General features: G+C 29.8%; 1 protein-coding gene and 1 pseudogene across 2 annotated transcripts; one reads left to right on the plus strand and one right to left on the minus strand.

Moving 5' to 3' along the window:
* The first annotated feature begins 926 nt into the window (after positions 1-926).
* Positions 927-21062, plus strand: LOC110699682 (annotated as a pseudogene).
* LOC110699683 (GATA transcription factor 24-like) lies at positions 13863-19481 on the minus strand. Of its 2 annotated transcripts, none has more exons than XR_002506964.1 (6): positions 19230-19377; positions 17712-18711; positions 17032-17070; positions 15417-15483; positions 14925-15010; positions 13863-14236 (listed from the first exon to the last, which is right to left on the minus strand). XR_002506964.1 is itself a non-coding variant. In XM_021877207.1 (6 exons), the coding sequence occupies exons 2-4, from the start codon at positions 18463-18465 to the stop codon at positions 15418-15420; spliced, it is 381 nt and encodes a 126-aa protein (XP_021732899.1). In that variant the 5' UTR covers positions 18466-18711; positions 19230-19481; the 3' UTR covers positions 13863-14236; positions 14925-15010; position 15417. The 2 variants fall into 2 exon arrangements, 1 of the variants encoding a protein (XP_021732899.1); XM_021877207.1 differs by having other exon boundaries at positions 17032-17131; positions 18251-18711; positions 19230-19481.
* Positions 21063-25449: the final 4387 nt, after the last annotated feature.

Raw genomic sequence — 25449 nt, forward strand, 5'->3', positions numbered from 1 at the left:
CCCAAGAAGAATTTTCAACCAATTTTATTACTATAATGTGAGCTTTGATCGAACATGTCCACTGTTCACACGCATCAAATCATTGACATCCTTGCTCAATGTCAGTTATGTATGACGATTTTTCCCCTTTGGGATAGATATTATCAACACAAAAACTATAGTAAATAACACGACTTATAATCTTAAGTTTCTTATTTCACAACATCTAAATATGTTTGAGCGAAATTTTAAAATGAAAATACGAATAAGGAGATTCGAGTAAGTTTTCCTTGACATCATTCATTGTAAGGAGAGGGGGGGGGGATACAATTTCTTACAATTAATTACTTTATAATTGAGTCATGTCTTAAAGTTGGAAATTTACTAAAAACACTAACAGAATTTCATATTTTGGTTTGTCATAATTTAAAATGTATTTAGCTTATTATGACGTTATAGCTGTTATGTAATTAAAAACATCCAGGTAGATACATAAAAAATATTTACTATTTAATATCTTTGTGTTTATGTGGAGTTTTTGTTCATGTTTAATATAGACTGTTTTTTTTTTTTTTTGGTTAACAAATCTTTTTCCACATCTTATTAGTAATTATATGTTGTAAATGTTAGGAACCAAATTTTGAAGTATCAATAACACCACACACCAATGTGCTTTCTTTAAAAGGTACAAAAATAATAACTTAAATAAAAAAAAAATTACTAAGTTAACCAAAACTAAGTGTCATATTATATAAGAATATTGCCTTTAAGTTTTGGACAATCTGGAGTGGTAATCTCAAACCCACTATTTAATCCTTAATTTCTCCTAGAATCAAATTCATAATAAGTCCAAAGTTCAATTTCTTCCTTTAAATTTCCATCTTCCAATTGCTTACTTTAAATTTCTATCTTCTTTTTCTCTTCATAACAAAAAATCTAACAAATAAATGGAAGAAAAATTGGTCTTAGTAGTAGGGCCAGGGCCAGAAGGACTTGAAATTGCTGCATGCTTAGCCGAAAAATCGATCCCCTGCATTGTTCTTTTAAAAGAAGATTGTTGTGCTTCTCTTTGGAAGAAACGTGCATACGATCAATGCCACCTTCATCTAACAAAAGAATTTTTCTCGTTACCCTTAAAGCCTCATGCTCCACAAGCCAATGAATACATGAGTAAGAACGATTTCATAGAATACATTGATGATTATGTTTCATATTTCGATATTAAACCGCACTATTATCACTCAGTCGAATACGCATACTTTGATGAAGCTACGGGAAAGTGGATTGTTGAAGCCAAGGACATTTTAGTGAAGGCGACTAAAGTTTTTGTTGCTAGTTTTTTGGTTGTTGCAACAGGTGAAAATGACAAGAGTTACATACCCGATATCCCTGGATTGAATGATTTTAAGGGAGATGTCATGCATTCTAGTGAATATAAGTGTAGTCGTGAGTTTCAAGACAAGGATGTTTTGGTCCTTGGATGTGGTAATTCTAGGATGGAAATTAGTTATGACTTATGTAATTCAGGAGCCAACACCTTAATTATTATTAGAAATCCGATTAGACTTCTGAATTCTTAACATCTTGTGTATATTGAACTCATGTATACATACATACATATATATATATATATACATACATACATACATACATACATATGTATATGTATACATATATAAACATACATACATACATACATACATACATACATACATACATATACACACACACACACACACACACACACACACACACACATATATATATATATATATATATATATATATATATATATATATACATATACACATATAGGGGTGGGATCATGTGAGAACCAAGGCTTATATGAGAACCCTCTTAAAATAAGAACCAATCTTACACCATCAATTTTGAGATTATGGATGGCTGAGATTAATTATCACTTTCCCATGCATTTTCTTGGGAACACGCATTTCAGTCATTGGTACATGCTTTTTAATTTTCTTGGGAACACGCATTTCAGTCATTAGTACATTTCACACATATGGTATGGAACAATGTATAATATTTATGGGACAATAGTTCATATTTCTGGAACAATATAAATAATATTCGAATGAAATGTTATATGAAACATCAATGATTTTTATGTATAAAACAATGTCATTAGTATATGAAACAATACATATATTTTATGGAACATAAGTAGTATAAAATGAAACATAAGGTATGTTTTTTGAAACATCAATAATGTATAAGAAATCACAGTAAACCTAGTTCATATAGAGCCCAACTATATGAAACAAGCAATAATATATATGAAACATTAATATTATAAATTGAAACACTTAATATATTTTATGAAATATTATTAACGTACACCAACTACACTTAATGGATGATTGAGATTAATTATCACTTTCCATGCATTTTCTTGGGAACACGCATTTCAGTCATTGGTACATGCTTTTTAATTTTCTTGGGAACACGCATTTCAGTCATTGGTACATTTCACACATATGGTATGGAACAATGTATAATATATATGGGACAATAGTTCATATTTCTGGAACAATATAAATAATATTCGAATGAAATATTATATGAAACATCAATGATTTTTATGTATAAAACAATATCATTAGTATATGAAACATTACATATATTTTATGGAACATAAGTAGTATAAAATGAAACATAAGGTATGTTTTTTGAAACATCAATAAGGTATAAGAAATCACAGTAAACCTAGTTCATATAGAGCCCAACTATATGAAACAAGTAATAATATATATGAAACATTAATATTATAAATTGAAACACTTGATATATTTTACGAAACATCATTAACGTACACCAACTACACTTAATGGATGGCTGAGATTAATTATCAATTTCCCATGCATTTTCTTGGGAACACGCATTTCAGTCATTGGTACATGCTTTTTAATTTTCTTGGGAACATGCATTTCAGTCATTGGTACATTTCACACATATGGTATGGAACAATGTATAATATTTATGAGACAATAATTCAAATTTCTGGAACAATATAAATAATATTCGAATGAAATATTATATGAAACATCAATGATTTTTATGTATAAAACAATATCATTAGTATATGAAACATTACATATATTTTATGGAACATAAGCACTATAAAATGAAACATAAGGTATATTTTTTGAAACATCAGATAAGGTATAAGAAATCACAGTACACCTAGTTCATATAGAGCTCAACTGTATGAAACAAGCAATAATATATATGAAACATTAATATTATAAATTGAAACACTTGATATATTTTACGAAACATCATTAACGACGTACACTTCAACTACATTTTAACGTAACGTGTTTCAATGCAATAAATAATAAAAAGCATGTAATAATGACAGCTTTTGGCATATTTTGTGTCCCAATGCACAAAAATTAAAAAAAAAAATACAAACAATCATTACAATTAATGAAGGTGGCTCTCGTGAATTCCCATTAATGAAACAATAAATCTGAACCATTCATCTAATAAAAATGAATGGTGTTAGATGAGTTCTCATTTTAAAATGGTTCTCACATGATCCCATTTCTACACATATATATATACATATATGACCAAGTTACAATGAGAACCTCTCTTTTAACGAGAACTAGGCACTAATTTCAACCATCAGATTAAAACAAATTGGACGGATCAGATGATTTTAATATTTAGAATTTTGGATCACGTATTTTGCTCTTCTCACCCCAGATTCTCTCTCCTCCTATCAATCTCTCTTCTCCAATGAAGCTACTACTCTAATTTCTCCATTAAAGCGGCTTTTAAGCTTTCTCTTCTCTATTGAATCGGCTTTCGAGCTTTCTTTACTCCACTGAAGCAGCTTCTGAGGTAAAATCACCAAGTTTCAATATCGCTATCAATAGTTTACCGTCAATTTATTGTCAGTATGGTAAATTTAGGGTTCTTAATTGTAAAATTCGAATTATAATTTATAAATTCTGATGTTGTGAGTGATTATTAATTTACTATTAAACGATTCATGAAAATCTTAATATTAATATTTTTATTGTAATTTTAGTTCCATTAACTATATTTCTAGGTTTATAAATCTAGTTCGTGAATTCTAGATTTATAAAATTAGGAGCGGTATTTTTCTGTCGATTTTTTTTTGCAAATTACGCTTTCAAATTTTGATAGTTTGTGTATGAATTGGTGCGAATTATGAAACATGTTGCAAAAAAATTTTGATTTGAGATGCTCAACTACGAATCTTTGACCTCCCTGTTTGATTTTGTTGGGATTTAGGCAGCTACCTATATTGATGTTTGATGTGGCCAACTGAACTAATTATAATATTAAACAATTTGGAGGTTTTTTAATGTCTGAGAATTATCCATGTATCTTGCTTACAAATTGATTTAAGTTGAAAGGTTATTGTTTCTGTTATTTCAAAAAGTAGATAGAAAATTAGTCAAAGTAAACCAATTAGTCTCAAAAGTATTATGTTGTGATTTTATTCTTCTTTCCAACTTTAAAGGATTCATGTTGTGATTTTTGTATTTGTGCAAACTTTTTTAACTAGTGCTTACTCATCCATTTTTATTATTTGCAAATTGTAATACAAATTCATGATGTTGTAAATTGTAAAAAGTAGATAAAAAGTAAGTAAATGTAAATCAATTTGTATATTAAGTATTTTGCAGTAACATATAATTAAGACTCCAACTAAAATTAGAAATATAAGATTTTTTCAGAAAATTATAAACTACTGTCAAATTCTTCAAAAACAAGTTGAGAAACACTGCTGAATTTTCAGAGCATGAACAATTTGGCATTGAACATCATAAACTACTAGTGCAATTTTCCTCTAAAAGCTCTCAAAGGCAAGCCTTATCTACCTTGCTAACATTTGAGCAGCAAGTGAGAGCGTGAGAATCAGGTTGTATAACTGAAACTTGATCAAGAGTTGACTTGTAAACATTCACCTCAAAACCGTCAAGATCTTCCTCATCGGATTGACTTGTACGTGAACGTGCTCATTAGATTGGCACAAAATTGATGCAAAATCAACAATATGCCTGCAATCTATATTGCATGTTAATGCTTTAAGGTAAATACCTTGGGATTGTCTTCTAGTGTGTGAGCAGGCATGCTTTAAATGTTATTACCTTTGGGGCTTTGGACTGTATTCTAGTGTGTGAGCAAGCATATTCTATGGCACATAATTTGGATCAAACAGTGAAGGCAAAGGTGCCCTGGCTTGCAGTTTGATATTGTTGTCATGCAAATTTGTTATTCTGTTGGGAATATCTTAAATGAGAGAGTTCCTAGATATCTTATATATTTTTTAATTTTGGAAAAGGTTAGGATCGGAGAGATATATGATTGATAATGGATATATTTTTTTAATCCCACCAATTCTATTGGGGTTTAAAATTTAGAGAACGAATAAGATTAAAAAGGTAGATTCCTAGCTACATCAGTTGTCTCTAAAGTAAAATGAAAAAGAAATTAAAGTAAATAAAAAAGACTTTAAAGAAAACCTATTAGCTCAAGTGGTAGAGCACTATGCGGATGCATAGAGATGTAGGTTCAAATCCTACATAGGTTATTCAAAATAGCTCACAAGTAAATCAAAATATGCAAGCATTACATGAATTAGCAATTTATATAATGACTCCGCCATTTTTTTACCATAATTCAGAAAATGGTACTTTAAAGTCGTCAATTTATACAAAAGAGTAAATTAATACATCTCAAGAGTAAAAAGAAAAACTCAAAAGTAAATTAAAATAAATTAAAAGTAAATTAAATTATCCTGAAAGTAAATTAAAATATTTCTTATGAGATTGTACTTTGAAAGAGAATAAGAAATTTGTTATACATGCCTCCAATATATCTTAAAAGTTGATACTATAAAGTAAATCAAAATATTCTGAAAGTAAATAAAAATATTTCAAAATTAGAATATCTCTTAAATAAATCAGAATAGTTCGACAAGAAATCAAAAGTAGATCAAATATCCCAGAAGTAAATAATAAACACTTAAAAGTAATTATTAAAATAATAAAAGTTAGTGTATGTATAATCAAATGACACAAGAATGCATAGTAGATCTTCATGGGTACCCTACATCATTGACCTTCAACTATCTATAAAATAAGCCAAAACTCTACAAACATGCAGATTGATCAAATATAAAAGAAGAATGAGGTCATAGTAAAGGTTTTCATATTTAAAGTAAATAAAACAATAACAAAAGTAACTAAAAATTTAGAAATCAGATTTTCAAACATCGAATATTTTTTTTTTTTTTTTTTTTTTTTTACGCTAAAGGGAAATAGATTATATATTACATCATGGTGACAACAACCAACCTAAACAAAAGATTGTTCCATGAGATTAAAAGTACCAGCATCCTACTACTTAGGAAAGACATAAAATAAACTAAGCAACAAAAAATTAAAGCCAACATAATGCCAGCAAAAGACCTGCAGAGAAAGACAAGATGAGCAAAAGGTGTTGAGCAGACATCATCATCAGGATTAAGCCATAGGGATCGCTGGTATTTCAGCAGCATAAGTGCCAAAGATCTCAGTAGGGGGATAGTGGAATAGCACACTTTCACCAAGTTGAACTTTAGTCCTTCCAGTAGGTGCTAGTCTATGAGCCACGAAGTTAATTGTTCTGCTAGCATGCAAAACAGTCACTGACCAGTTTCTCTGCAATAACTCAGCCACATCCCTTATAATGTTTCCCAGATCATGGTCTCTAAAGGAGTTGGGATTGTTCAACATTTTCCCTAAAGCCTCTACATCTGTTTCTAGTTCCAAGAACTTGATTTCTCTGTCCCTGGAAGTAAGGAGACCCTCCCTTATAGTCAGAAGCTCAGCTGAAGTTGCAGACATAGAATTAAAATTCATAGCATAACCTATTTGCCAAATACCCTTATCACACCTTAAAATGCCACCACCTCTAACTTTGTATAGATTGAGTTTAGTAGCCACATTACACAAATGAACCTACGTGGGATTCGAACCCACATTTTTGTGCATTTGCACAATGCTCTACCCGTTGAGCAAGTAGGCTAGTGTATCAAAGTAAAGAAAAATCACTCTAAGGTAAATCAAAGTAAAAAAAAAAAAATAAATAAATAAATAAAAATAAAAAAAATGGTAAGAATAGTATAACACAGGTAATTGGTCCTGCAGTAGCAAATATTCACATAAATTTATATTAATGTGGGTACTTGTCAAACAATAATACGAGTAGCCTCAAATAGAAGACAGAAATAAAATGAAGGCACCACAAAACTAAAGCCACCTTCTTAGCTTTTATGGACAGTAGGCTTTCCTTGAGTTGCTTAATAGCTCATAATATAGCTCAAAATATATTCTGAAAATAACAAATAATATCACAGCAAGCTAGTCCTATAATAAGCACATAGGAGCTATAAACCAACATATCATAGCTATGTAACCACTCTTTACCAAAAATTATACGCTAAACCTTCAGACCTTCAGTCCACTCCCACATTACAAAATGCCAATATACACATACATAATAAAACAACAACAAATCAAACCCTCAAATAAAAGAAAGGCATAAGATTAAGTAAAGGTTCTAATATGAAACAAGAAGAGCAAGAATACTTTTTATATGAAACAGAAAACTCGAACTACCCTCATCTATGCCAGTACATCAAGCAAGATCAAACATGTGACTATATCTCCTTGCTAGCATTTATACATGATAATGGCCTACTCTAAAACAGAGGACATGATAGTACAAACCACAAAATAAGTTAGAGAAAATGACTAGCAAGTTCAGAATATTTACCGAAACCACGAAGATTTCCATATCTTTGAGCATCTTGTGTAATGGTCATCACCTTTTCTTTGCTCACCCCTAACTGCATTTATAAAAGAAGAATTATACAAGAAAATAAATGCAAAGTAAAGATTAGGTAAACCAAAATATTCTGAATTTGAACAGATTAGTGTTATCAATCTATTTAAGTATTACCAATTGTATAGAGAAAATAAGTCATGCAAAGTAAGGCAACATGAAAAATTGAGCTTGTAGGCTAGTCTATATAAAACTTCACACTAAATAAAAAATTACTCATAAGTAAACCAAACAATCTCAAAAGTAAATAAAATAATCTATAAAGTATATATAAACATAGTATGAAAACCTTAAGCTTAGGATATATACTTACATATCATAAATCCCATATAACAAATAAACTTACATACACATGATGAAATGATTCAAACCAGGTAGTATAAAAACCGTAAGCATAGGATATATACTCAGAATGCAACTCCTAAGATTTGGAACATGACAAATAAATAGAAAGCATAAAAATAACAAGCAATAAAACATGAAAATCAAACAAAAACACTAGTTACATTCATAAAACAAACTATATTACTAAACAAATTCGATTGAAAACCCTAATTAAAACAATTGAAATAAAAAATTTCACTCAAATAATTCAAAAAACCGTAAGTTCAGCAAATGAATCTCTAATACATCAATCGAAATCACAAATACTGAGAAAAAAAAAAAAAAAAAGTGAAAACCCTAATTTAAGCAATTGAATTCGCAAAATCTTGATTAAAATCGCATTAAATCATTGACAAAACGATAATCAAAATCTCGGAGTCAAATTACCTGTTAATAGATAACCAGCAGCAAAGATCCAAGAATAAATTCAGCGAATAATGAGAACAAGGTTTGAAATCGCAGGAGATAAGTAAAATCGCAGAAGAGATGAAGGAGAAACATAGAGAAGAGAGAGAAACGCAAGACTAGAGAGAGAAAGAGAAAAGAAAAACGCAAAACAGATCACAAGACATTCAAAAGGCGATATTACCAAATTGCCATTAATGAAGCGGACGAAATTTCATCCGTTAGATCAATTGAGATTGGTTCTTAGTTCTCATTATTCAATATATATATATATACGGGGAGGTTCCGCTGAAAACAGAGCTTATGGTGAAAACTAAAAACAAGCAATCTTAGCCATTGAATGTTCACTAGATAATCTGATGGTGTGAAACAACCAAAAGGTGACTATATACAAAAATAAGGTAATTATATCAATTTATAATAATTTTGATGACATTTACACCGAGATCACTATATATAGAAATAAGGTAATTATATCAATTTTTACAATATTTAGTTAGAGGTCACTATATACAAAAATAGGGTAATTATATCAATTTTGACCACATTTACATAAAGGTCACTATATACAAAAATAAGGTAACTATATCAATTTTGACCACATTTATCAAAGGTCACTATATATAAAAATAACGAAAGCCACTATATATAAAAATAAGGTAATTATATCAATTTTGACAACATTGACCACATTTATATGTATGCCTATCACTCAAGTAGCTCCACCTCCAGCCGCACAACCAGCTACTGTCGGACCACCCTATAACCAGCAGCTCGCTACCGCACCAAATCTCGTCCGCAGCACCTCTCACCAAACACCAATTCGAGCAGATGCAACTCCCGAACCACACCACGAGCAGCCGCCTAAGCAAACACCATCAATCGTAGCAACAAATAGCAAAAGAATATCAATTGCAAAACCAAGAAATCAAATCTGATGCATAAATAGCAAAATTATAACTATTTTAATGCAAATTAAGTGTTAGCACTACATACCAACAATGATATACAAATTTTAATGCAAGGAAAGCTATAATTTTTCAATAACTTATTTTGATGTCCTACGTAAAACAATAACTATTTTACACAACTCTACCAATTTATTTTGCCGTCTAGCAATGATCCAGCTGATCAATTTTGTAGTTTGAGCATCAATTGTATACCAAGCATCATTGAATAAAACTTTGAAAGAGTATTATGACAACATTGGACTTCAACACATTAGTTGTTCTTAGTTTCCTCATATAATCAGTAATACAATATCTAGCAACTAATCTCATCAGTAAAATTAGTCAACCCACACAAAAATAATTATAGGCTCAGTTTGTCTATTCATTACTGCCTAAAGTAACAGGGCGTCATAATAGCTATGTTTTAACAGTACATAATCTACCAAACCTAGGTCTGTTAATCTCTCTCCTCCTATACTCTATGCAATATAAAGATTTCGAGGAATTTTTGGTGCTCTAATATCACTAATTAATAATACTATCCAATTTTACTCAAATCAAGCTAAAATCAAACAAAAAATCAAGCTAAAATCACACATAAAAACCCAATTTACACAAATTAAGAAAAAAAATATACAAATGAATCTCAAATAATACCATACAAAAAAATTAAGTTGAATTTGAACATAATTTCCCAAACCTAGGCCTGCTAATCTCTCTCCTCCTCCTATACTCAACAGAACACAAAACCATATGCAAAATACTAGTGTTCACAAACACTTTGATACAACAGATAAATCCAATTATAAACATGATATCAATTCAAAACAAGCTAGAAACATAATCATATGAGAGAGAAAATCAGATTAACACTCGCACTTGAATTCGGAATCAGAATAAAATCGAGTAACATAAGCGGTTAACAACTAAAACCTGATAAATATTATCTTAAATCGATTAGAATTTTAAAAACCAGCAATTATCCAAGTTCTTAAATCAAAGATGCAAAATCAAGCTAAAAATCAAAACCCTAAGTGAGCGAAAATCAAAGTAACAATAATTAACTGCAGTTTACGAAAGCAAGAGAGAAAATGCTCTAAAAACATATTTTACAAGCTCGTATCAGCGTTCTTCAACAAAATCATCAGATTCGTACAAATTCTAAGATACAAAAATATACACAAATGTAGATCAAAGAATGCCATATAAAGAAATTAAGTCAAATTTTGACATAATTACACTCTTATGAAACGCGAATAAGCATGAAAAAGCTCAAATAAAGCGTAATTACTGCTACATACAACTCACAATTGAATTCGTGACAAAAGAAAATCGACCAAAAATTACACAAAAAAACCTAATCTACTAAAATCAAGCAAAATCACACAAATGCAGCTCACAACTACACCACAAAACTGATTCAAATCAAAACTCAAGAAAATCTAATCAAAAAATCAGTTTGATTTCCAAAAACAACCATAGAATATACCAAATTAAACAAAATCATAAACTAAAAACTCACTTTTTTGAAGCTAACGACGAAATTGATGAAGATTGAAACAAATTCTAATGGCGATTTTGATGAAATTGAAGCAAATTCTTCTGTGTTTAGTATTTCACTTTTTTGGGAGAAGGAGAAAGAAAGAGTGAGATGGAGAACGTGAGAAGGAGGAGAGAGAAAAAAATAGAGTAAATAATAGAGGAGAGAGAAAGGATTATCAGATATCAAGAAACAAAACCCAGCTTAAGATTATCAGATATCACGCAGATATAATCTCATCCGTCGATTAAAATTCAATGGTCTAGATTATCTGTTTTTAGTTTTCACCTTTAGACTTGTTTTTATATGATCCATTCCCTATACATATATATATATATATATATATATATATATATATATATAGGGTCGGGATCCGGTGAGAACCACCCTCTATGTGAGAACACTCCTAATATATGAGAACAAATCTAAGCCGTAGGATTAGATTAAAGTAGACGGTTAAGATCAATGGAGAACAAGTAATGGCATTAGTGTAAATAATGAAACTGCCCAACTTCATATTTTACCCAAAATGTCTGATTTTCTCTCTTATCAAACACTTTCACACTTTCCTTCATCTTCTCTCTTAAAACCACCAAAATTTCTCTAAAATGCATTGTAACTGCTCCAAATCAAAGCAAATCACATCGATTCCTTTTGATTTTTGCTTAAATTCAACGAATTTTATTCACAAACTTATATAAAATAAGTTGAATTGGCAATTTAATTAGAATTTTTGCAAATACGAACCCTACTTTGGCGGAAGAACAAATTGAAGAAAATTTGGAATGGAGGTTGGCGAAGAACAATTAATTCGTACAGAAATTTGTTCTGAAATGCAACGGTAACTTATACTCCAATATTTTCAAAGATTTTGATGATTTTTTGGGCGATTTTCGACTAATATTTTGTATACTATCTCATTGTGTTGTACCTATTCGAATTAATATTTGTTGTTTGCTTGACATGCTTTGAATTAATATTTATGCTTATGTTCTAAATTTATATCTATTGTTGTATGATTTGTTGGTTCGTGTGAGATGGAGGTGGCTGATTCAGGTTGTTTGGAGGGTTGAATTGAGAAAACTGGGCTGAGTTTGTGTCGAACAGATTATCAGTGCCTAAGCACACAAACTCGGTGAATTTTTATGATACTTATGAATATCCTGATAGTGCATACAAGGTGTTTGATAAAATGCTTGTTAGAAATCATGTGACTTGGTACTCTATTATCAGTGAATTTCTAGTAGTGGACTGTATTTTAGTCGTGGTAATTGGTTTCCTTGGGTTTCCTTTCCTTTTCTCATAATCTTTTATGAACCACCTGTAAGGACTAGGTGCGCAGTTAGATACTTGTATGAAATTTTGTGTTAAACTTAGCATTTGGGTTTTGTGTTTCTTGGAAGTACTAGATTGATTGGTATGTGATCCAGTATATTTGGATCTTGGTTTGATGTTAATCATATACTGTCGTGCTCTGACTGTAGCAGAGAAAAAGATTCAGAATCGTGTTCACTTCATTAATAAGACCCTGACTGTAGCTCTGTATCTTGCCGGAATTGATGTTCTTGTCAAAAACTCACAGGTACTTGCTGCTAGCATATGTACCTTGTATTGGAGGAGGCTTTTGCTTAATTTTGTTCTGAAATCAATGTGAAAGTTTTTTTTTTGATAATATGTTCTTGTCCAAAAATCATAGGTACTTCGCTGCTTGTTTTGATAATATGTGATGAGCAACGATTCTTTGTTCATGTATCAAATGAGCAACAATTCTTTGCTCATTTATCAAATGAGCAAACAATTTCTTGCTCTTTTATCAAATGAGCAAACAATTCTTTGCTCATTTATCAAATGAGCAACAATTCTTTGCTCATTTATCAAATGAGCAAACAGAACAATTCTTTGCTCATTTATCAAATGAGCAAACAATTCTTTGCTCATTTATCAAATGAGCAACAATTCTTTGCTCATTTATCAATTGGGCAACATAAGGTGAAAAAATTTAGAATAGAAAAATAATTTAAGACATATATTTAGAGCTTAGGTAGAAAATTCTAGAGCATTAGCGAAAAATTTCAGAATGGTTGCAGTAAATTATGGAACATATTCAGTAAATTTTAGAACATATGCAAAAACTATCTATAACATATGATAAAACCTATTAGCTCAATTGGTAGAGCACTATGAAAATGCATAGGATGTAGGTTCAATTCCTATATAGGTTATAACTATAAATAACTAAAAAAATTAATTAAAAATAAAGAAAATCAAATCAGCAAAAAATTATATGAGCAATAAAATGGTTTGAAATGATTTATAACTATATAAGCTTTGTTACAATTAAACTCTCATACAAACTTATGTCTCCTCATTACACAAATGAACCTACGTAGGATTCGAACCCACATCTTTTGTGCATTTGCACAATGCTCTACCCTTGAGCTAGTAGGCTAACCTATTTAAAACATTTAAATACACTCACAAATGAGTATTAATTTGACAAAATGAGCAAGAATCATTTGCTCATTTGACAAATGAGCAATAAATAGTTTGCTCATTTGACAAAGGAACATTTAATTTTTTTGCTCATTTGACAAATGAGCAAACAATAATTGCTCATTTGACAAATGAGCAAAAAATTAATTGCTCATTTTGACAAATTATTTGCTCATTTTTGACAAATTAGTAAAGAATAAATATTAATTTTTGACACTGCATTCGAGAGGAGTCTGACTGACTTTCACCATTCTCTTCGTCATCAAATTCATCATACTCAGAATCAAGGGAACCATCCTGAGCTTCATTCTCATCACTATATGTATTGACTGAGTCCATATAACAAGTCATGTGATATGCATGACAGCAAAAGAAAATGACAACCGAAACATTTTGGATGGAAAAAGGATCAAAGCATATGCAACATCTGCCTCCGACCCTAGTCTTGGACTTCAAATCCATGTTTTTGAAACCTGGTGGTTTTGCAAAGGACTCTTCCATCTCTCTTAGTTCTAGCCTCATCCTCTGTGTTATTCATATAAACCGCTTGCCTTGCTTCTTTGTAGTACTTAACCAAAAGATTGACGATATCAGCCTATTGTTCCCACCAAAACAACAAATAATTTCAGTGTAAAGTGAAGATGATTTAAACAGCAAGGCTACTAAATTGAAGAATTACCTTTAAAATATCATTACAACCATGTCTGAGTGAGGTTTCGGTTCTATAGTCAGTTATGATTTTGACCAATCGATCCCCGAGCTTGTAAACCAAAGTACTTTTAAGAATAATATAATATTGACTGCTATAATGTGTCTTAAAGATTTTAGCGATATTATAATAAGATCTGAAATTCAGTATCACGAAGGAATGATGAATGTGGTTACAGGTGCCTAAAGTACAAAGTCTATGATGATACTACAAGATCAGTTAAGTGCAGATTTTCAAAGATGGCCTGGGAAGTTATGGAGTATGGAAGAGTGGAAAAAATGTTGAATGTTTTGCCTATCCAACACTCGGGTTATTTAGAAATCACAGAAAGGTGGCCTGAGGATGAGAAGCGAGAGAAAATTCAAGAAGGCAAATTTTAAGATATTTGATGATGGGAAATGGGAAGTTGCATATGATGTTGAAGTGGAAGAGACTAAAAATGAATGGATGATATTCCAACATACTGAGAGGAAAAGACATATAGAGCTTACTAAAGACATACAATGATTGACACGAAACGCAGTCTGAAAACCATCTACATTTACAAGTACTACAAGGAAATAACAATACTAACCTAGGTATTTCCAGTCCATCAGGCACAACATTCACAATATGAAGAGGATCAAGGTTGTCAACAGTATGTTCCAGCAATAATCCAACCTGCAAACAGGAAAAGGCAAGCATGTGAAAAACAGAGACGATGATAGTTTCCCACATAAATGGTTTAGGGGAAGGAATACAACAATTTTTATACCATTTCAGGCCTATGGGTAGATTTCTTTGCTCATTTGTGAAATGAGCAAACATTTCTTTGCTCATTTGTGAAATGAGCAAACATTAGTTTACTCATTTGTCAAATGAGCAAATAATTAGTTACTCATTTGTAAAATAAGCAAACATTTCTTTGATCATTTGGGAAATGAGCAATCACTTTTTTGCTCATTTAGCAAATAAGCAAATAGTTAGTTGCTCATTTGTCAAATGAGCAAACATTTCTTTAATAATTCATTAAATCAACAAGCATTTAATAAGAAAACATAAAATGAGGAAATAAGAAAACACGTACATTATCCTTTCCACAGGTACATCCGTATAATCTTTAGCAACCGAAGAATCCATAACACTGAACAAATCTACAATTATAAAACAAATCCGAAAAAAAAATGTAAGCTAACTAAAACAAAGGAAAAATCAAATTAAGAAGCAAATTTGTAAGAGAAATAAAGAGAGGGAAGGGGGGATTCGCCCAAAAAGCTATATTTGTCTTTAACATATTATAGAATGGCAGCAACAAGTTCCATGCATAGAGGTTCCAGCACAAAACAGCCAATAATTGAGCATAAAGTTGAGTTTTGGCCTTTTGTGATTTAACAAAAATTGTCAGCATCACATTATAAAGTGTTCTGCATTAATCCAGCAAGCAACAAGCAAGTACAAGCGTTGATTGGATTTAGAATCTTGTTTGTCCTTTACTTTTGTTAGCTAGCTATTAGATATGCTTCCTGCCTTCCATAATAAACTGAGTTGTATCAGAAATCGATAGTAGGTTTACCTTAGTTAATATTATATCCTAAATTTTAAATTCTTTGTTTTAGGAAAAGCCTATATAAGAGGCTTTAGGATGTAACTATTGAATGGCTCATTTGTTTAATCATATTGGTATTTGTTCCTAAATTCTTTTTGGAGAAGTGTGACTTCAAACATGAGAGAGCATTGTAGTGAATCAAAATTTAGATCAAACTAGATAGGTAAGTGAAGCCTCTTTAAATTAGTCTAAAACCCCTCTAAATTTGAAATCTAAGTGAGTGAACTTATAAGTCAAATTTAAGACAGAGATCGGCTAATAGCCTACAACTAGGAGGTTCAAGTGTAAATCAAGGCTAAACTCCAAATTTGGAAATTATGAAGTTCTAAATTGATATGTGCTTTTACCCCCACAGAAACCAAATAAACTGGTTTAGATGGTGCCTTTGATGAAGAGAGCGACAAAAATCAAAGCCAAAATCACAAATTTGATATAATGAAACTATGTCCATATGCGCTTGGAGTTCTATACATCTTTTCTCCAGAGAAATTCTCTCATCCCCGCTCCTTCCAAAATTAAAAGCAAAAAGAAACCATCCAAAAGACACATAGAGAACCTTTAATATACTAACATTTCAATTAATCAATGTCAATATCCATTCTACGCATTCTAAAAGTAACAATCTATTTGGTCCAAGGAGATAATTATCTTCATTGGTTTTATTCAACATTAATAGACTCCTTAGAGGCAAAACATTACCATTACAGGAAAATATTTCTTTTCATTACTTATGGAGGATGCAAGGGAGCTTCAAATTGAAAATGTTCAACTTATTCAGCTAAATTTTCCCATTAAAAACTTTATACCATAATATTTTAACCACTACCATTGGATAAGTCAATTCTCAATCAAGTTATGTGGAAATGTCTAACAACCAATAAAGCTCGGATTCTACGAATTCTTATTAATGTGTCACTAAATTACACATATAATTCATCACCAAGTCATGGTGCTAAAGAGTGCATTTCTTATACGTGTAGACATGTGGCATAATAAAAAATTCACAAATAAGCAATGATGACTATTAACCAGATGCACTTAATGCAAGATATAGAATAGCAAGCAACATATCAGATAATAGTGAAAAAGGAATTACCTTTTCAGGTGAGACTGAATCAAACACATAAACCTGACCCTGAAATGAAAGAGTTAGCTGATTGTTATTGCCATTAGCCAGTGGCGTATCCAGGAATTCCGAACTGTGGGTTCGAAATCTTAAAAAAAAAAAAAACGATGATCATATTTTGATTAAAAATTCAATACATAAATCAAATTTTTATCACGGATGAATTACACAATAAAAAAAATAAAAAAAAACAAAAAAAAAACCTACAAAAGCATTCTTCGAGTTTTCCTACTTTGAAAGCGTGCTAATACATCATCATCACTAACTCTTGCAAATAAGTCTCTCTCAATATAAGTAACTAAACTATCATTCAATAGTTGATCACCCGTACTATTCCGCAACTTATTTTTTACATAATACACAATTAATTATCAATTAAAATCACAAGTCCCCAATAAACACAAATTTGACAATATAAACTTCTTCTAATTATCAAATTTCAATTAACAGAACAAGTAAAAATTTTATTTCAAAAAAAAAAACAAGTAAATTTTTTTTAATTCTAACTTCTAAGTTTCTACAATTCAATTTCTCAACAATTCAAGAATTCAACAATATATCAAAACCATAAACCAATTTAAAAAATAAAACAAGCAAACCAAGACTAAGAATTAATAGGAGTAGAGGAATAAGAGATTAAGAGGACTCACAATTGTAGAAGAACTCTGAAGTCTGAATTCAGAACAGTCGTCCCTCGTCCGTGTCTCCGTCACTCCGTGAGGTCGTCAGTGCTCCCGGTCGCCGGTTGGTGTCTCGGTGTGCGGTGCCGCGGCGGCTAGTGGCTACTGGCTAGGGTCATAGGGTGTCAAGGTTAGGGTTTTGGTGTTTGGGAATTTGGGGAAAATAAGAAATGTCGATGTTTGATTTCTGAAATCTGAAATTTGAATGTAAGGAGTAAAAGAACAAAAAAAAAAAAGTACAAAAAAAGTACAAAAAAAGAGGGCAATAGGAGGCGAACCTAAGACCTAAGACATTAAAAGGGCGCGCTGCTCTATTATTCAAAGCCTTACCAATGCACCAAACTTACCCATGTGATTATTATTCTCACAGAAATTTGTATTAACCCTTTTTCTTTTTTTTTTAAAAAAAAAATTAAAACTTATAATTTTTTTCCAAAAAATCTATGGGTTCAATGAACCCCCTTGAACCCCCCCTAGATCCGCCCCTGCCATTAGCCACCATCATTCCACCATGGGTATCAGAAACATTTCCAGGGTCATTATGGAGCTCCCCATCAATGCCTTCACCTACACCCGTAACACCATCACCATGATCATCCTCCATCACATTCCCATTATTCATATGATGCATCCCATGACTTTGGTCATGCATATAATGTACATGCATTTGTTGCTCAGCCTCAGTCATATGCATTTGGGCATCGTTGCCTTGCAAATCATCCATATTGACAACAACCCTTTCTTAACAATACCAGCCAATAAATTGTAATTAATATACAGTCCCCTGCCTTCTTATTTCACTCCTCCCACTTAATATATGTTTACAGCAATACAAGCACTGTACTTGTTATACATACACAAACATCTCTTCCTCATTACAGCACATTGATTGGGATCCAAATGTCACTTCCTCATTCTCTCTCGCGCTCTATCTCTCCTTCTCCCTAAGCCTCCACCACCTTGCCCAACTCTGTGGAAATATATGCACATTTCAGTTTTAACAGCTCTACCAAAAAATCAATGCAGTTACAATATCAATGCTATCAATTTGCATAAACCCTAACACAAAAAACAAAGCCAATTCATTTTTCTACATTAATTTGCTTACTGAATAATCGTACAAAAAAATTGAACAGAAATAAGATGAAATTAAAATCGAAAGCAACAAAATAATAAAAAGTGGAACAAAAATAGACCAAAAAAATCGCCCAGAAATCGCATAAATTCGATCAAGAAATCGCTCAAAAAAATCGCTCCGAAATGCGCTCATGAAATTGCTCAGAAATCACATACATTCGATTAAAAAAATCGCTGAGAAATCGCATAAAATCAATTAAAATCGAACATAAATAAAAAAATCAAGCATAAATCAAACATAAAAAGAGCATATAAATCACAAAAATCAGGGAAAAAATTGAGAAAAAACGCATAAAAAATGCAACAAAAAATCATGAGAATATAATGAATAGAAAGAATTGAATAACAAACCTTTATTTCTTGAAGTAAACCCTAATTTCTTGAAGGAATTTGCACCCAAAATTATGAGAGGAGAGAGCTGTTTGATGTAAGTCTAGAGAGAGAAAAAAGAAAGGGGAAAGAAACCTACGATCGTGAATGAAGAGAAAGAAAGGGGAAAGTGTGCATCAAAAATTACAAAAGTGCCATTACTAACCGATTCATTTTGAGTGGTAAGATCTAATCTAATCCAACGGTCCAGATTAGTTCTTACATATAATGGATTCTCACAGAGAGGAGGAGTTCTCATATGATCCCATATATATATATATATATGTACATATATATATATATATACACATATATATATATATATATGTAATGCAAATAAAGTATGGTTAATTATGTGGGAAGTACTAAGCTCAATTAAAATTGGTTAATTTGTGTAGGTTCATGTAATCCCAAGAGAAATGATCTTTGTGGGCATGCACTTGCTAAATACGTCGCTTTATCAACGACAGACGCTATAGTTACTTTTGCTAGCAAATTGAAGTATAGAAATTTGGCCAAGTAGGGAATTTATTGACCAGATGGTCCCTTTTTCTTGAAGGCAACCAAAGGAAGAAGCCCAGTTCTTGATGTAGGAATTATTTCCTAAATAAAATTCAATCTAGGGACATTAAGGTAAATTTTCTAGTTTAACTTATTTTTGTTGTTCATAATATTTGTAAGGAAATTTATTACTTTGTACTAAATTTTCGATTATTATTATTATTATTATTATTATTATTGTTATTATTATTATTATTATTATTATTGTTATTATTGTTATTGTTATTATTGTTGTTATTGTTATTATTGTTATTGTTATTATTATTATTATTGTTATTATTGTAATTATTGTTATTGTTATTTTTGTTATTCTTATGGAAAGGATTGGTAGTTATTATTCCAATTTCCATCATTTGGTAACATAAAAGATTTTATATACACCCAAGTGTAAGGTGCACCCAAGGGTATTTCTAGTTACTTAATATTTTTTGCTCATTTTAAGATCTTAAATTGAGCAAAAATATATCAAATGAGTAAAAATACCATCCTTGGGCACACCTACCTCTATATGCACCAGGGTGTACAATAAAGGTGTTCTTTGTAACATTACTTGGAAACGATTCCCAAAAATGCACATAATATTAGATGTGTAATCTTCCAATTTTCGCCACCAAAATTCTTTTTATAGATTAATTTAACAAATATATATCTCTTTATGGCATATTTTATCATGCTAAGTAGTCTAGAATTGAATATTTCTATATAAAACAAATTGAATTTAATTCAATTTATAATTCAATATTTTTATGCGAATGAAATTCTTATTTTAACTCTTTTTTTAATTAAATTTATAGATTTTACCAGGAGTTATAAGAATAAATGAGACAAATGTCATATTTGAATGTAAAGTTAAGTTAAATTTTGACGCAATAATATTTGCAACTTTATTTAAAAGCACCGCTTGTGAATGACTTAAGGTATGTATGAGATAAATCTTAGTAAATCTTAATCTCTTAACGTAACACTTTTATTAATGAAAATTTCTTCTAAGTTTATATATTATATCCAATAGAATATTATTATCGGATAAAAGCTAAATCATAATTTTTTTTGTAGAATTATGATTATGTATTGAAAGGTGATGGATTTCCAAAGAATCGTTTCCCAAACTGCTGGAAAGGAAAGATCTAGAATAGATTATATTGTGGTGGAATATCAACAATGGGACTACAAGGTTCCTCAAAGGATGTCATAGCCATTACCAATGATATCGAGATGGTTTTAAAAGTTATGGTTGTCCCTAAAAGATATTAAGTTACCACATAGTATATCTTTAGTCCATATTGTTGAGTTTTTCTAGTTAGAAGTAATTTGTGTTTTTCACTTTTGACCTTAAGGCGATTATGATATTGTATTGTTTATGCATAGGTTTGGCTTTGTGCAAACTTGTTCATGCTCTAATATACATATGGGGCAAATATTTGGCTATATTTTCATATCCAAATAAATTGAATTTTTATATGATTGTCATAATAGTACTCACCGTCTTAATTATGATTTCAATATATACAGACATTTCCAGGAACTCTAATTAATTAAATGCAAAATATGTAATTGATAGAAGGTGAATGTTATGTAACATAACAATTTCTTTGCTAGAACAAATATATTCTTCAATAAGGTGAATACTAATAATGGTTTGCATCTTTTTGCAATCGAAATTAAAATTTCTCAATTTTCATTCCAAACTTCTCAAATTAGTCATTTTCCTATATTGGTTTGAAAAGCAGAGCATTGCTCAATTTTTGTAGAATTCCTCCAACAATTCCCTATTTCCCTACTATTTAGGCCTTGTTTAGTTCACCTTATTTTTACTTATTTCAGATTAAATAAGTTAAGATCAGATCAGATCAGAAAAAATAAGTTTAGATTAGATCAGATCAGAAAAAATAAGTTTAGATTAGAGCAGATCAGAAAAATAAGTTCAGATCAGATCAGATCAGAAAAAATAAGTTCAGCTCAGATCAGAAAAGTTCAGATCAAATACAAATTATTATTATTATTATTATTATTATAAAAATAATAATAATTATTATTATTATTATTATTATTATGATGATGATGATGATGATGATGGTTATTATTATTATTATTATTATTATTATTATTATTATTATTATTATTATTATTATTATTATTATTTTAATTAATAAATACACAAACCATAAACGATAATAATTAAAATTTCATTATAAGCTCCAAATCATAAACGTTTACAAATATAATTTTCATTACAAGAAGTTCTAAATTTCCCTCGCTATATTAAGTTGTACTTCGTTCATTACAGCTATACGATTCTCGTTAAAAAAATCATAATCTGCTCTTGGTTCGATTTCTATACCACTATCAATGGGTATATCCCTACAATTTCGAAATTCGGGCATATGGGTTCTAATATCTTTATCTTTTATTGGACTTAAATATCCAACGGTATTCGGATATCCAGAATCTATTAGATAATATTTTCCTGTTACAAAATAAAGTTATACGGCATATTAGTATAATGTCATGTATGGATTAAAAACATACACTATTCTAAATTATACCTGGAGGTGGATGGGAAAACCGAAATTCTGGTACGGTTAAACAATGGTTCCATACAGTAATATCATGAGCACTACCTTCAAATCCAATGTTGATAAGCGTGAAAAGTCTATCAAAGGAACAAGCAGCCAAAACATTCCATGTTTTTTTTTCCAGAACGCCCTCGATATGCCACACCATCATCATCGCTTACAACTGCATTTATATGAGTCCCATCCAATGCTCCAACACAATCCTAATAGTTCATTAACATTTAAAGATACATTTTATAAGTGATTATATAGTGCACATGCATAAAATAATACAATGACAATGCAAGATAATAAATATAATGTTTCTTAATACCTTAAAATAAAATTATCAAATATTCCAATTCTATTACCTTATACTATCTAGTAATTTTAATACTTATAGGTTTCTTTAAATTTTTTGTAATAATAATAATAATAAATAATAATAATAATAATAATAATAACAATAATAATAATAATAATAATAATAGTAATAATATTAATATAATAATAATAATAATAATAATAATAATAATAATAATCATAACAATAATAATTAAACATTAATATTGATTAACATTAAAAGTAGAATATTGAAATAATTAAAATAAGTTCAAATCAGAAAAAATAAGTTCAGATCAGATCAAATCAAAAAATATAAGTTTAGATCAGATCAGATCAGAAAAAATAAGTTTAGATCAGATCAGATAAGAAAATATAAGTTTAGATTAGATCAAATCAGAAAATATCAGTTCAAATCAGATCAGATCAGCTTAAATCAGGTGAACTAAACAAGGCCTTCGAAAGGTTTTTTATTTAATTTTTCCTTCTGCTTCTGAAAATTTCATCATACACCCGGGTGGCCGGGTGTACCATGTGCATGATACACTAGGTCAAAATACAAGGGTTATAAACAACGCGGAAAGAACATTGTGTACAAACATAAAGTACACGAGCAAAAAAATTCCAAAACGATTTCATCCTTGGTTTAAGGGATTGATTTGTTATTTATACTCTTTGATTTATGAAATTGATTTATTATTTGCATTCCATATTACTTTAAATTTATTTATTTTTGTTAAGAGAGAGAAATTGAGTTGCTATATAGCAAGAAACTATGGTAAATTTTGAATTTCGAAGTGATCCTATTTTATTACGGAGTTGATTCATTTTACAGTTCTAATAAATCATATAATCAAAAGATGTAATTGACTAATTCGTTGTTGGGAGAAAAGGTATTTTGCAATTTTTCAATTATTTTTTCTTTCTTCCTGTTATTTTATGAGGTTGAAGATGATGTTATTCATATTATGATGAATGTTCTTTTATCATTTCTTGGATCCATATTTTTTGAATTGAAATGGAATATGTTCTTTAAATCTGATTAATATATTTATTCTTTGAGTCTGAACAATATTTTCTTTATATTACAAACAATAGTTTTTAAAGGTATTTATAATAGACTAAACATGTTGTTAACATATCAATAATACATACAAATTGTGTTTTTTATATTACAAATAATGTTCCTTTATCATTAAGATGAATATTATAACTAAATATAAAAATTAAAAAAATGGTGATAAAATGTGATCAATGTTTTAGAGAATATTTTAAAAGAAAATGATTGAAATAATTTGGAAACTGATAATTTGAAAGTGAAATTTTAAATTTTGAAGTTTGAATTTTTGAAATTTGAAAAGGAAACCTTGAATTATTTTTAGTTGAAAATAATTTTAGATAAAGAAATTCTGAAAACTGAATATTTTGGAATGATTTGACGCTAAATGCATGGTAAAAACCAATTATTAACTATCTTTTACCTTATTTATAAACTATTTCTCAGAAATAAATTGTGTTTTTTTAAATTTTAATTTTGCGTTCTTTTATAAATTCATAATATTTTTTTTTTTGGTGTTTAGAGAGCCCAGAGGTGTTTAGAGAGGCATAAGGGCAGAGATGAGAATCGTTCCCAGGATCTCCTAGAATCAGGAGGGAAGCTCTAACCACTTGAGATATACCCTACTCTCTATAAATTCATAATGTTCTTTATAATTATAAGTCATATTCCTTTTGCTTAATCCGGGTGTACCATCTGCATAGTACACCCGGATGCGCGAACCACCAATTGTTCTCCTTCCCCTATATTATTCTAAGAAATTTTTGAGTTGTTACACCTTAAACTTTATTAAGGCAGTGGATACATATGGTTTTTTTTATTTGCTACTTTTGCATTTAAAATTAAATTCTCTTAATGTTCATTCCAAATTAATATTAAAAATTATTCCTTCACAAATTTAATAAATAAAATAAAATTAAAAAAATCAAATTTTCCTGTTTTGGTTTAGAAAGCTGAGTATTGCTCGAAGATTAACTATTTACTTACTAGTTTTAGGACTCGAGCTATGCTTGTGATACTTGTATGAAAACTTGTAAATCAATCTAATTAGGCTCACTCAAGCTAATTAGTAATACTTAGATCAGGTCTCTAAACAACTTTTTCATTTAAAATATATAGAAAATGTTGGCTTTGAAATTGGAAATTTATAATAATATTAATAGATTAAATTGGAAATAATAACTAATATTTTATTAGGGATTAACAGTCATATTCGTTTTAATTAAAAAATGTATCTAATCCATATTACTTTAAATTTATTTATTTTTGTTAAGAGAGAGAAATTGAGTTGCTATAGAGCGAGAAACTATGGTAAATTTTGAATTTCGAAGTGATCCTATTTTATTACGGAGTTGATTCATTTTACAGTTCTAATAAATCATATAATCAAAAGATGTAATTGACTAATTCGTTGTTGGGAGAAAAGGTATTTTGCAATTTTTCAATTATTTTTTCTTTCTTCCTGTTATTTTATGAGGTTGAAGATGATGTTATTCATATTATGATGAATGTTCTTTTATCATTTCTTGGATCCATATTTTTTGAATTGAAATGGAATATGTTCTTTAAATCTGATTAATATATTTATTCTTTGAGTCTGAACAATATTTTCTTTATATTACAAACAATAATTTTTAAAGGTATTTATAATAGACTAAACATGTTGTTAACATATCAATAATACATA

The sequence above is a fragment of the Chenopodium quinoa genome, unplaced genomic scaffold (genome assembly GCF_001683475.1).
Source record: "Chenopodium quinoa cultivar QQ74 unplaced genomic scaffold, ASM168347v1, whole genome shotgun sequence".
Lineage (NCBI taxonomy): Eukaryota > Viridiplantae > Streptophyta > Magnoliopsida > Caryophyllales > Amaranthaceae > Chenopodium > Chenopodium quinoa.

Bases quoted from the DNA above. Each gene is read 5' to 3' on its own strand.
- LOC110699683 (XM_021877207.1), bottom strand. From the start codon at position 18,465: ATGGATGATTTGCAAGGCAACGATGCCCAAATGCATATGACTGAGGCT. The intron at 17,132-18,250 runs TGGAATGATGGT...AACCCACAGTTC, and splicing joins AATGTTTCTGATACCCATGG to GGAATTCCTGGATACGCCAC. The intron at 15,484-17,031 runs GTAATTCCTTTT...TTATAATTGTAG, and splicing joins ATTCAGTCTCACCTGAAAAG to ATTTGTTCAGTGTTATGGAT.